The 13,823-nt window shown below is 44.0% G+C and overlaps 1 protein-coding gene across 2 annotated transcripts; it reads left to right on the top strand.

Annotated features, from left to right (window-relative positions):
* The first annotated feature begins 686 nt into the window (after positions 1–686).
* Positions 687–13,461, top strand: Dydc2 (DPY30 domain containing 2). 2 transcript variants are annotated; one of them, XM_028785121.1, is made up of 6 exons: positions 687–814; positions 3,403–3,451; positions 6,979–7,297; positions 7,933–8,088; positions 8,417–8,539; positions 12,905–13,461. In XM_028785121.1, the coding sequence occupies exons 4-6, from the start codon at positions 7,942–7,944 to the stop codon at positions 13,052–13,054; spliced, it is 420 nt and encodes a 139-aa protein (XP_028640954.1). In that variant the 5' UTR covers positions 687–814; positions 3,403–3,451; positions 6,979–7,297; positions 7,933–7,941; the 3' UTR covers positions 13,055–13,461. The 2 variants fall into 2 exon arrangements, with proteins under 2 accessions (XP_028640954.1, XP_028640952.1); XM_028785119.1 differs by lacking the exon at positions 6,979–7,297.
* Positions 13,462–13,823: the final 362 nt, after the last annotated feature.

Below are 13,823 nucleotides of genomic sequence, written 5' to 3'. Positions count from 1 at the left end.
CGTCTAGAAATAAAATCACCACATAGACGTATTAATGTCATTTGAAGTTCAGTTATAAAACATGGAAGATATTCTTTCTGCTGCTCCAAAAACATAGAACCTGGGAAAGGGACAATGGTTGTCAAGGAGGGACCTCTGATCTAGAAGTTGGCCAGGGTCTATCTGGACTCTCGCAGCTGCTTAGCATTCTCAGTGGGGCTTTCATGAGGTCTGTCTGTCATCTCTGTAACATCCATTTCCTGGTCATGTGAGGAAACTAATCTCTTCTGTCCTAAGAAATGTTACTTCCCTACAAACACCAGTACTCATCCTGCTCCACAGAAGAAAATTCGTTCCCACAGAAACACCTGCCTCCGGACTGGAGCAGCGGCTCTGAGCCGCTGAAGAAGGTCCTCTGCCACAGCCTGGGAAGAGGTGCTGTATTCGGCACTTAAAACTACAGCAGACCTAATTTAACTTAAATTTCCGAGAAACAATGAATAATTGTCTTATAGTATATTTGTGCTAGAAAGTAACCCGTTTGTTTAAAAATAAATCTCAATCAGGCAGCCACCAACCTAGACGCGTTAGTTTTCCTATTGGGTGGCTAGGGGCCGGGAGAAGGGGGAGGAGGAAGAGAAAGAGGAGGAGCCGGAAGAGAGGAGGTAAGAAAAGAGGAACTAACCCTCCCTTGGCCGCCGGTTTGAGACCTCGGCCTGCGGGCAAGCTGAAAATTTGAGAACTGCTCCTGCAGAGACACTAAAGGACCTGCTCGAAGGAAAACGCTCCAGCCTCCTTGATGCACGCAACTGATGCACGTTCTGGCCTCCTGCCAGTGAGTCGCGTCCTGTTGCCTAGCAACGAGAGCACGCTCAAGTGTAGAGCTAAGGTTCCATTACGCTGTGGAGGCAAAGGGCAATGAAAGGGGAATTCGCGCACAAGGGGAGGGGGCGCACTCTAGACTAAGTCGGGAATGCGCACTGTAGCGGATGGGGCACCCGGGTGGGAGAAGCAGATTTACAGAAGAGGAAGCACTGTGGAGAAACAGTGGGACAGAGCCTTGGAACCTGGCAGGCACAGGGACCCTTAGATAGTAGCCCTGTGGACCAGCAGATCTTTGAAAGTCAGGAAAGACTCCTTTGATCCCTGGGGATTAAAGCTGCAGGCTTGTTGGCTTGGTAATTTTAAGACTCCACACCTTTCAGAGTAAACTCAAAGGCAAGCAACTTCAGGTTGCCCAAATACACCCCCCACCAAGCCCTAGTATGCACTTTCCCCTGATGTGCTTGGTTCGTTTTTTGTCCACGTGACACAAACTTAGACATACCTGGGAGGAAGAAATCCTCCGTCATATTGACTTGTGGGCATGTCTGGGAGGCGTTTTCTTGATTGCTAATTATGGGCATATGCCCACTATGAGCAGTGTCCATCCCTGAGAAGGTGGGCTTGGGCTGTGTAAGAAAGGTAGCTGAGTCAGCCAGGGAAAGCAAGCCAATAAGCAGCATTCCTTTTCATGGTTACTGTCTCACGCTCTTGCATTGAGTTCCTGGCTTGGCTTTCCTTGATGAAGGACTGACTGTAATAAGTAAACCAGAGAAATCCTTTTCTCCCCCAATTTGCTTTTAGTCATGGTGTTTATCAGAGCAACAAAAAGCAAACTATGGACATGGCATTTCTCAGTGTTAGAGGCTTTCATAAACACACTGATGGACCAACAGAGTATGAGCCCTTCCTTTACCCACCCACCTCCAACATCAGAGCACTCTGACATTTACTCAGTACTTAGTGTGTGACAAGGTAGAACCTCGTAGGGCTTGTCACATTTAAGCAGTGTAACAGTCACTTAATAACCTATGCATGGAAAGATGTTCTGGGAATGCAGTTGGTGAGTCTGTGCTGGGATTCTACGAGAATAGAGGATGCGTGGCTGGGGCTTGCACTGGGGATTTTGCCAAGTCGCACATATACTGAATCTGAGATGTTGGAAGTTGCACTTCACCAAGCCCATTAACAATTTGTCATCAGATCACATAGAACACCAAAGATGTGGAAGACTGTTTATCCACACACCAGCACGAATAGCAGATGGCCTGCCCCAATTCTCCTAGCCCCGACATCTATCTCAAACTTTGGCTTTAAGCACAAATGTATACAGGACATACATACCATACCCTTCTGTAGATTCCATTTCCTTGTCTTCTGACGTCTAGAAGCTATGTTTGGGCATGACCTCACACGGCTTCTTTCATGTGTTTTGTCACTATGCCATGCTCCATGTCTGGCCTTACTGACAACTCTGGCAATTGTAGCTGTGCCTATGTGGTGCTTTCAGTGAGATTCGTCCCCACAGGCTCATATATTTGAATGCTTGATCGCTAGTTGCTGCAACTGTTTTGAAAGGATTAGGTGTGTCACTGGGGGGAAGGGGGTGGGCTTTGAGGTTTCAGAAGCCCACAGCAGGCCCAGTCTGTCTGCCCCTGCTTCCAACTTGCAGATAAGATATAGGCTTTTAAGAACTGCTCCAGCACCATGCCTGCCTGCCTGCTGCCATGCTCCCATCTCCGTGATGGTCAAGACTTACCTCCTAAAACTTCAAATTAAATGCTTTCTTTTATAAATTACCTTGATCATGGTATCTCTTCACATCAATAGAAAAGTAATTAAGATGTCCTGCTTGTATAAATACACTCCCTATTTCAAGGTCCTTAATCACAATTGCAAAGCTCATTTTAGTATATAAAGTAACATTCACAGGCTCTAGGTCTGAGAATATGAGCACCTTTGGGAGCAAAAATGAAGTACTGGAACAAGTCTTCAAGATGGCTCCTGAATCTACAAACATAGTTAGAGTCTTCTTACTTTCTGGCATAATAAATTGTCTCTGGCTAGTTATATTTCTTTGCCCCAACCCTGGAACCAAACTTTTCTTTAAGGATCTATGATCCCTTAAGTAATGAACAATATTTAATCCCCCTTTGAAGCTGGGTATGGTGGAGCACACCTCTCATTCATCACTGGGAAGGGATAGGCAGGAAGAAGGACAAGTTCAACCATCCTAGGCTACCTATGGACTTGCAGGCTAGCCTATGCATAGTAAAACTCATTAAAATAAACAAACAAAGCGTGCTCACAGCACTCACTCACTGCTTCTGGAATGTTTGGGTTTCTAAACTCTGATATTGGTGAGAGGTAGAATGTATTTATGTTTTCTATACCAATGTCTAGTTATTCATTCTTAAGCTGAAAAACTGGAAATATGGAGGCTAGGTGCTAGGAACACATGTTGAAAAACTCTTGTTCCATAATAGCTCGTGTTTCTTAAATTCTTGCTGTGTGCCAGGTTCAGTGCCTTTTGTGTGATTAATAGCTCAATGTCTTCTTTCGATATTATGAGGTATGTATTTTACATTCTGTTTTCCTAAGGGCACCAAGACTCTGAGACACCAAGCAACTTGCTGAAGATCACACGGCTGTAAGTGGCAACACCAGACATGGTCTGTCTGGTGCAGGTGTCTGTGCTGCTGCGGCTCTGCTCTGATTCACTGCAACTTCTAATGCGGCATTCTGTCTCAGAGTGCATTATCTGCCACTCTTGACACCTATTAGGAAATCTAGGATCATCAGCCCCACCTAAAGTGATGCTGTGGGATAGTGTGTCGGCAGAGGCTTGACAGGCCCATCATTTTCTTCCTTCTCTCTCCCTGTAAAGTAAATGAGCCTCTGTTGTCTATGTCATAGACTAACTACCAACCTCACAATAGCACAGCTTGTTGTATACCCAGAGTTTCTCTCCAGGACCTTATTTTCTCTGTACTTAAGAGTAAGTATGTGTGTGGGTTGATTAAAAGCCTTCACCATCATTGACTAATAATGAGCCAAGCCCTCTCAAGACTGATGACCCCTGGGACTCATGCTCTGACATATTCCAGCTGAAAAGCCATAAGAAAGAAGGGTGCTTGGATGTAACAGCTATTGGCAAGTATAATTTGGTTGGTTCTTCTAAGAAAGGTAACGTCATGCTTTGGATCTTAAAGAGTCCCTAAGCTACATGCTAAAGTTTTGGTTGCCAGTCTGTAGTGTTAGCTCCAAATGAAATTACAGTTCCTCACACTCTAAAAGGCAATCCAAGTATCCAGGTATGGGCTCTGGGCTCAGCACGAACTATAGGCGGATTTCTGGTGGTTGATAAAACCTAGCATGCCTCAGGAACTTGTGAAGCCAAAGCCAATTCCTCTCTACCAAAAGAAGTATTTTCCCTTACCATGTGGCAGAGTTAGCATAGCAAAGTGCCTACTGGCCTCCAGGCTCCCTCCTTTTCACAAGTACCTGTTTCAAAGTTCCCAATAGCATCCAAGGTCTTCTTACCTTCCTCTCCTACCCTTCTCTCCATCATGGTCTTCCCTTTCTCCCAGCTACTCATTCTCCTTATAAACCTGCTAATTTTGATATACTTTCCCCACCCCACTTTGTCCTCCCTCCCATGGTCAGGTCCAGTCCACTGGTGTCTCTGGCTGTTCTCTCATATCTACAATAAGAGCCTTCCCTTAATCATACCATGGAACATTCATGTTGTCAGTTTGTACATGTAGTGTTCTTGGAGGCTGATGGAATCTTTAATGGGTAGGGTCTACTGGAGGAAGGTGCATCAGTAGGGCATGCCTTGAAAGGGGACTGCAGGACTGTGATCCCTTAGTCCCTCTCTCCTTTCCTGACGTGAGCAGCTTTGTTCTCATATGTTGCTCCATACCCTGAAGTTTCCTCTGCTTTCTACATGCCCAAAATCAATGAAGCTAAGTGACTACGACATGAAACATTTGAAGCCCTGCCTCTCTTTAGTTGATTATCTTAGCCACTCTGTAATAGCAACAGAAAGTTTACTAATACAGAAAACTGGCACCAAAGAAGTCAGGCTCATTGTTTTGATGACTTGCTAATGTGCTTCAGAAATCATTGGAATTTGAAATTTTTGGAGAAGTAGGCCTACAATGCTATAAGCAGAACTTGATGGGCAGTTATGGGAAGGGCTCAGAAGACCAGAGTATCAGTAAGTATATAAATTGATGATATGATTCATTGATGTTCAAGGGGAGGGTTATATTGTAGATAGGAGGAAGAGAAAAGCCAGAGGCATCTGGAGAGTCCAGAGCAGAGAGAGAAAGAAGTAGGCTAAACATGGCCAGGGGACTGGACCTGGCCATGAGAGAAGCAGGAGCAGAGAGATGACAGGAGAGAGGTGGGGGTAGAGAGAGACTGAGAAAGAAAGGCAGGGGAAACAAGAGACAGAGATGGAGAACATGAGAGAAGGGAAGGCAGGAGACAGAGAGAGGACATAGCTGAAAAAGTAGAGTTACAAGAAGAATGAGTAGCTAAGAGGGGAAAGGAAGCCTGTGAGCCGGAGGAGTTCAGGTAGGGGAGGAGGTAAGAAGAGTAGACTGGACTTTGAAATGTGTAACAGGTACTTGTGTTACTGAGGGTGGCTGGAGGCCAGCAAGTGCTTTAGTATGCTAATAGAAACCACGGGGTTTTATCCCCATCTGTCTTTTGGAATTTGGGAAAATGGAGTTTCCTTTGGACCTGACAATAAGAATGTAAAGACAATGTGGAGCCAATAGACAGGCTCCTGAGGCTTCAGATAGAGAGGAGGACCCTACTGAAAACTGGACTAGAGGTCCTTTGTGTTGTACTCTGGCAAACTACTTGTCTGCATTTGTCCATGCCCTGAGATTTTACATGAGACTGAGTTTAAATATAGGACTAACCTGGTAGAAGTTTCTAAACAGTAGAGGATTCAGGCTAAGTATTGCCAGCTGCTTTTTACCAGATTTACCATGAAATATGGGAGTAAAAAGTAAGGAAGAAGGATTTGAAAACCTTGCAGTTGAAGGAGTGTTGCATTAATTATTAATTATTAACCCTACTCAATCATCCTGCCATCGGCTATGGAGCGAGTTCCTCGACACACACCAAAATGCTCTGGATTATCGAATGGAAGACACACACAAACGCATATAAACACACACACACACATGCACGCACGCATGCACGCACCCACACACACAGCCTTTTATTTTAATATGCCTTAAACAGCCCAATGGCTGGGCCACTCTCAAACTTCCATGTAGCTAGCGCCTCCCCTCCAATACTCCTAACTCATTACTTACTAAAAATCTATATTCCATCTTTGCTACCCAGACCCCGAGGTGGGGGAGGGTCCCCTGGGGCCACTCTTCCCCAGCTCTTACATGGCTGGTTCTCTGTCTTATGCCGCTCTCAAGCCTGTATCCAATTCCTTTTCAGGCATGGCCATTCTCAATCCTTCTTCTTCCAGTGATTCCCTTGCCCAGGAAATCTAAAGTCCTGCTTCTGTCTCCCTGCCCACCATTGGCAACTTTGTTTACCAATTAGAACTAGCTGGAGGCCAGGACTCTCAGAATCTCACACACACCAGACGTGTGAATTCCCATGTAATTTGGGAACCCAATTAACATAATATAAGCAATAAACCAAATCCACAACAGAGAAGGAGAGTCTTTACAGACAAGCAGGAGGTAATTGGCAAGGAAGTGACATCCTCAATGTGGTGGACACACCTTTTCTTGCAGCACTCAGGGGGTCAGGGAGCTGAAGCAGGTAGGTCTCTATGAATTTGAGGTCAGTTTTTTTCTACATAGCCCCTGTCTCAGCTGTCCCCCACCACCAGCCCAAAGAAAAAGAAGTGGTCAGGTACCTCATACCAGCACCATTGAAAGGATCCCTTGAGGGCATCTCAAGAGCCAACAATGCCCTATCCATCACAGATTTAAAACCTTGTTTGACAAAGTCATGGAGTTGCATGAGTCTGGGAGCACAGAAATGCCCAAGGAATTGCTTTCTTGGGCCTCATTTCCCTGTATTTAGCCATCCAGGTATTCCAAAGCATCTGCAGCTGTGATCCAAGTGCAGCTACCGCCCATGCTGGTAACAGAGTGTGCTTTTCTCCATGCCATGTTGTTCTTTCAGGCACACAAAATGGATGAGCTGTAGGGTCATGAAGGCTTCCACCTAAAACTCAAAGCAGGCCCTGGAAGACCAGGCAGTGTGTGACAGGGAGGAGAATCCCTGCAGGCAGCTCCAGAGAGGGCAATATCTGAGGTGTCCTGTGAGTTCCAGGACAGCCAAGGCTAACTAACACAAAGAAAGTCTGTCTCAAAAAACCAACAAAAACAAAACAGAACAAAAGACAAACAAACACCAAACCGAAACAACAATAACAACAACAAAAACAGCAAAAGACTCCAGAGACTCTTGAAGATATACTAAGTATATTTTTCATTGTAAGGTAAGTACCCACCTTTGGGAGCCAGGGGCAGAATGCTGAGACTCAGATCATAAGATTCCCCAAATGGTCACATACTAAAGGCTTGTTTGTGGATGTAGCAATACTGGGAAATGGCAGAGTCCATAAGACAGGGAGACTAGTAGAAGGAAGTTAGGTCTTTGGAGAGGACTCTCTCTCTCTCTCTCTCTCTCTCTCTCTCTCTCTCTCTCTCTCTCCCTTCCTTCCTCCCACCCCCTTCTCTCTCTCTCTCTCTCTCTCTGTGTGTGTGTGTGTGTGTGTGTGTGTGTGTGTGTGTGTTGTGAGGTAGGGGTTGGGAGTGTATGTCCTTCCCTTCCTCTTTTCCTCCTCCTTTCTTCCCATCCTTTTCCTAAAGTGGGCTAGTCTTACCCGCCATGCACCCTTTCTTATGTTTGGCCTTATTATAAGCCAAGAGTGGTGAGAGCAAATGATCATAAAGCCAAGCCTTTCCCTCTTTACTTGACAAGATCAAGCATTTTGTCACAGTAGTGGAAAGCTAACACTAAGTGTGATCCAGAAATAATTCTTATTTTTCCTGGAACAAATGTAACTCGTTAGAATGGCTCTACTTTAAAAGTTAGATTTGGTTGTAGAGTATCTGATTTGGTGTTTCCCAGGTCCCCAGCATGGAAACTGCCTACCTGAAGAAGTGCTTTGGAAACTCCCTGACCCAGGCACTGGCAGAGGTGGCAAGAGTTCGGCCCAGTGACCCAATAGAGTACCTGGCTCACTGGCTTTACCATTACAGGAATATAACTACAGCTGAAGCAAAGGTGTGCTGTGTACTGGGCCTGCTAGGGAGGCTGCAGCTTGCTCAGAACAACTTGAAATCCAAGTCATAGTTTTGAGCTGGCCTGGGGAGTTGGGGCTCATCTACCTTCTGAGGATTGCTTTGTCCCAGCTATCTCTGAAGTATGAGGACTCAGGGGAGTAAGGAGGGAATCTAGCTTAGTGGGTTGTGGAGCTGGGTTTGCAGCTACTGGCTAGCTAATGCTTGCAATAGAAAATTCAGTAAGCTTCATCGGACCAGGTCTATCTCACATGAGGGAGGGCTTCTTTCTGAGGGATGTGACCTGATTTATCTCTGTCATATTACCCTAGAGAAGGCAAGAGGAGCTACAGCTTAAGGAAGCGTATGACAAAAGCTCTGAGGAAGCAAAACCAACAGAAATGCTGACAGAAGAAGGCCATCTGATTCAGCAGAAGTGCGAAAAGTGTCACCAGGTAGGAAGGAAGAATGGAAAATCCAGCTCAGCCTCTATCAGCCTGGGGTTTCGGGAAATCTTCTAGGTACCTAGCACAGGGTAAAATACACTGAAGCCCCCCTGGGCCTGCTTGTCCCTCGTAGCCACACATCAAGCATGCCCTCTATGATGTAATACAGACAGACATCAGTTACCAACTCCAGACAGTTGAAAGTAACTCTGCCTTCTTCAGACTGGCAAGCAAAACTTTAGTATCCCATAGTCTTTTCTACAAACCCCTAACGGTTGTGCCATTTTCCACAATAGCTGGTTAGAGAATTCACTCAACTGTAATATTGGGATTGACACCAGACAAGCTGTCTTAATAATAAACATGTCCTCAAACTCCTTAGTGAGATCCTCTACATTCACCAGCTTTGCTGTTTCTTGAAGCCAAATTGGAGGACACTAACCTTGTTTAAATTTGATGCTAAGGCATTCAGTAGTCTAATAAACTCTTGTAATTAGTAGGCTTATCTGTAAGGCTTGCATGTCTTGTCAATAAATTAAAAGGAAGATACACTAAGTTTGGAAGCCTGGGCTACACAGTAAGTTCAAGGCCAACCTGACAAATAAAAATCTTAAAGAGCAGAAACTCTTTTGGTGTTAGAGAGCTGGCTAGTATATACCAGTGCTAGGTACAATCCCCTAGAATAAAAGGAGGGGAGAAAGAGGGAAAGGGAGAAGAGGATAGGGAGAGAGAGATTCACTACTTAGCCCAGGAACTCATTGTGACCCTCTTGCCTTCATCTCCCAAGCCCTAAGAATGACAACCACATGCTACCACACCTATCAGAAAATTAGTTTGATAGTACTTTTGACAATCACAGAAGTCCAATCCATGTATTCCAAGGTAGCTATGAATTTGGGGGAATGTATTGCAATATATTTTTGGGTAACTCAATTGTGTAGGTCTCAAACTGGAACTATGTAGTTGACCATATGTTTGCAGTATCAGAAGGTAGGACATGCATGAGTGAGAATGTGCCCTCTAGGGTCCATTCTTTGAACAACTGAGATGGCAGAGAGGAGGCACATTAAGCAAATTTCTCATTTCTTACTGTCCATGGCAGTCATTTTCCAACACTGTTTTCTTGTGAATAGAAAGCAATCAGAAGGTAAGGCATGACTCACCCACACCGCCTTCTTCTTCTTTTTTTTTTTTTTTTTTATATTTATTTATTTATTGTATTGATGAGTACACTGTAGCTGTCTTCAGACACACCAGAAGAGGGCATCCAATCTCATTACGGATGGTTGTGAGCCACCATGTGGTTGCTGGGATTTGAACTCAGGACCTCTGGAAGAGCAGTCAGTGCTCTTAACCGCTGAGCCATCTCTCCAGCCCTGCCTTCTTTTCTTCTACATTACTGGAGAAAGTTTGGCTTACACTAATTACACTAGCAGTGTAAATTGGCCCTCCATGTTTTCTCTCAGAAAGGTTTTGCACCCTGTAGCAAGGGTTAGAGAAACAAAACATATGCCATTCTTTCCCCACGTGTGAGAGGAGGAAGCCCTTATAAGCGTCTTTTTTTTTTTTTTGGAAAAGTATCTATAGGCAAGTTGTAGTCTGATTCCCTTTGTTAGAAGCTTGGGACTGAATCAAGCTCATCTAATTGCTTGCCTGGTCTCCTGACTCAGGTATGTGTTAATATCCAAATCAGATTTGAAAAGATTAGGAAAAGTGGTTGGGGTGGAGCAAGTAACAACAATTGCAGGTTCTGGTTCCTGGATGACTTGGTGTAGATTTCAAATTAATGCTTACTTTTGTTCACCTTCAAGTTTTGTGTCACCAGAGTGGGAAGCTTGGTTTTAGACAGGCTTAGGATAACTTTAGTAATATTCTGGTGACTTGCTGTTGATAGTCATCTGATACCTTATATGTACTTTCTTGAAAGATTTTTTTCCTTCTGGAATTGGGTGGGGTTTGCTTGTTTTGGGTTTGTGGCATGTTAGGTTGTTTTGTTTTGTTTTGTTTTAGTATTAAGTTTTTTTTTTTCTTTTTGAGACAGGTTCCTATTGTATGACTCTGACTTGCCTGGAACTCTCAACTGAGCCTAGGATGGCCTTAAGCTCATAACAATCCTCCAGCCTCAACTTCCCTAGTGCTAGGATGTCAGGCATGCGACACCATGTCCATCTGTACTCTCTTAAAACTATGCTTGGATCTAAGCCTTTGAGTTTCTCAGATCAGATGTTTGCTAGTAGAAGGAGATCTGTCAAAAGAGAAAGAGAGACTGAGTGCCAAATGTGGGAGGAGCCATATGCAAATGGGACTCACGGAGAGTGTCATGGAGGACTTAGCTCATGAGTTCAACCTATGAAAGAGTTTGCAAACATGGTTTTCAGTTAGTTTCCATTTACTAGGCAGAGGGACCCTAATCAGGCAACCCATAAGACACAAAGCATCAGAGATCATGTGGGCAGGTGTGGCATGGGACTCTGCTATGATCTGTGGGGTTCCTACTGTAGAGTGGACTTCTGGGGTTTCCATACAAAGACTGTAGAAGTAGCCCATCAAGCTTCAGTTGCAAGTGTGCTTACCTTAGCCAGAGACTGCAGTAACATTACTCCACACATCATTGGAGCTCTGGTTGCTATGCTTTCTGCATGTGTTGTATTTGAGTGTGCACATGTGATTGTGTGTATGTGGGACATATTTGTATGTGGTATGTGTTTGCACTTGTGTACACATGAGTGTGCAAACCTGAGGCTGACGTCAGGAGTCTTCTTCAACTACTCTCCACCTTATTCATCTAGGCAGGATTGCTCAGTTGGACGCAGAGCTTGCTGAAATGGTTAGTCTAACTAGCTAGCTTGCTCTTGGCACTGGTGGTTTTACCCACAAAACCATCTCTTCAGCCCTCTCATTGTTGTTCATCTGGGCATGCCATACCCAGAAAACAGTGTTCACCACTGTTCCACTCCTTCCTTCTGATCCTATGTCCTTTCTACCCTCTCTGCTGCCTTGGAGGAAGTGGTAAAGAGGTTCCATGTCAGGCTGAGCATCAAAACAACCAAGCCACTCGTTCTCAGAATCTTTTCTCTCAGCTTCAGGTTGGATCATTTCTATTGATTTTCTGTCAAGGTTAAGGCTTTTTTCCTCCCAGGGCCAGCATTCTATTTAGAAATTTCCATGATAACCTTCTTTTTCTTTTGTGTGTGAGTGGCTATTTATGTATGCCTACCTGTAGAAGTCTCAGGTACCATCCATCTTGGGGTTTGTTTGTTTGGTTGGTTGGTTGGTTTGGTTTTTCGATAAAGGGTTTCTCTGTGTAGTCCTGGCTGTCCTGGAACTCACTCTGTAGACCAGGCTGGCCTCGAACTCAGAAATCCACCTGCCTCTGCCTCCTAAGTGCTGGGATTAAAGGCGTGCACCACCAACGCCCAGCGGGGTTTGTTTTTAAGACTTATTTATTTTTATTTTATGTGAATGAGTGTTTGTGTGCATGTGTATAAGTGTGCCATGTGCATACAGGACTCATAGAGGCCAGAAGAGGGTGTTGATTCCCCTGGAACTAGAATTACAAACAGTTATGAGTGTTCATGTGGGTGCTGGGAACCAAACACAAGTCCTTTGCAAGAGCAGCAAGTTCTCTTAACTACTAAACCATCTTTCTAGCCCTCATCTTGGTTTCTGAGGCAGGGCCTCTCAATGGCCTACAACTTAATGATTAGTCTAGGCTGACTGGCCAGTGAGCCCAAAAGATCCACCTGTCCTGGCTTTCCCAGAACTGGAATTACAAGCACATGCCCCCATTCCTGTTTGTTTGTTTGTTTGTTTGTTTGTTTTGTTGTTTGATTTTTGCTTCATTTTGGGGATCAAACTGAGGTCCTCCTGCTTGAATAGCAACTTCTCTATTGGTTGAAGTATCTCTCCAAAGCTCTCTATGATTTTTTAAATGCAGATATTCTTTTCTACTCTAGAGTACCTCTATTTCCATTTTCTTGACTGTCTTCCTTAATTTTCATTTATTATGTCTGTGTTTCTCCCTTACAATTTTGAAAATATTGACTGACAATTTTAAATCCCTGTCTGTTGTTCCCATCATCTGTGACATACTGAAGTTAATGGCTCATGTTTGCCTCCTTTCTCATTTGTGTAGTAATTTCTATGTGCGTGCAGTTGATATTTTGCAGGGAGTCCAGAGTGTACTTTATTAAGTATTATCCCTGCAGGCTGTTGACTCCCTGGTCCACCACGTTGATCCCAGTGAGATTCATCTCTTGATTCTTTGGAGCAGGTTAATTTCAGCTTTGTTCTTTGTTGGTGTCCAGCATGAAAATAGCAGTGTGTTTGCTATTTCTATGTTTAACCTTCTTTCCTTTTGTGTTTTCTTTTTAGGAACTGCCCTCAACTGCTCTTTCCTCAGACAAGACCCCAGCTCTGCAGGAAGACTCGGCACTCCTTGAGGAGAAGACTATGAGGCAGGAATCTCAACCAGGTGTCTCACATGTGATTTCTGATATGCCTCAACGGGCTATTCCCTCATAAAAAAAAAAAAAAGTGGCCTACAAGAGGAGTGCTCATCTCATCTAAGACTTAGGAGACGAAGAAGGAGGATCTGCAGAGTCTCTAGTCTGCTACCCATAACTACCTTTAATCATGTGAAGTTTTGAATTAGCTGTTAGAGAAAAGTGAACTCAGAACAAGAATTAAAAACAATAAGTCATCAAACTGGTAAGGTCTTTTTCTCCTGACATTACAGAGTGAGAACACACCCCTCTACTGTACTCACCTTAACTTTAGCTATGGTTTGCTGTCAGGGCTCTGGTAATCATTACTGATGTCCTGGAGGATGCTAGTGGCACTAATAACAGATGTTTTTCTTCACTCTACGTCACCATTTTTTAAAAAATATGTTTCCATTTTTGTTAATAAAACATATGACATAAAATTTATAGTTCAGTGACCTTAGCACATTCATATTGTGCAACTCTCCCTACCAACCAACATTCAAACTATTTCTTTACCTTGTCAGGCTGAAACTCTTCCCATTAAATAATAACTCTATTTTTCCTCCCCTGCCCCAAACCCTAGAAGCCATCATTCATCATTCTACTTTATGTGAATTGTTTTGACTATTCCAACTACCTAATATAGTTGGAATCATATGATAGTGGGGGAGGGGGAGTGTGTGTGTGTGTGTGTGTGTGTGTGTGACTTCATTTAGAATTCTGTAGCTATCCTTTGTGTTCTAGTGGCTAGGATTTAGAGCTTTTATTTGGCATACTATGTCCTCAGGGTTCACTCATACTTAACA

This window comes from Grammomys surdaster, unplaced genomic scaffold (genome assembly GCF_004785775.1).
Source record: "Grammomys surdaster isolate TR1022 unplaced genomic scaffold, NIH_TR_1.0 125114, whole genome shotgun sequence".
Lineage (NCBI taxonomy): Eukaryota > Metazoa > Chordata > Mammalia > Rodentia > Muridae > Grammomys > Grammomys surdaster.
This window is presented reverse-complemented; position numbering and strand designations above follow the sequence as displayed.

Coding starts and splice junctions, on each gene's coding strand:
- Dydc2 (XM_028785119.1), top strand. CDS start 7,942: ATGGAAACTGCCTACCTGAAGAAGTGCTTTGGAAACTCCCTGACCCAG. Junction 8,089..8,416: donor TAACTACAGCTGAAGCAAAG/GTGTGCTGTGTA, acceptor ATATTACCCTAG/AGAAGGCAAGAGGAGCTACA. Junction 8,540..12,904: donor AGTGCGAAAAGTGTCACCAG/GTAGGAAGGAAG, acceptor TTTTCTTTTTAG/GAACTGCCCTCAACTGCTCT.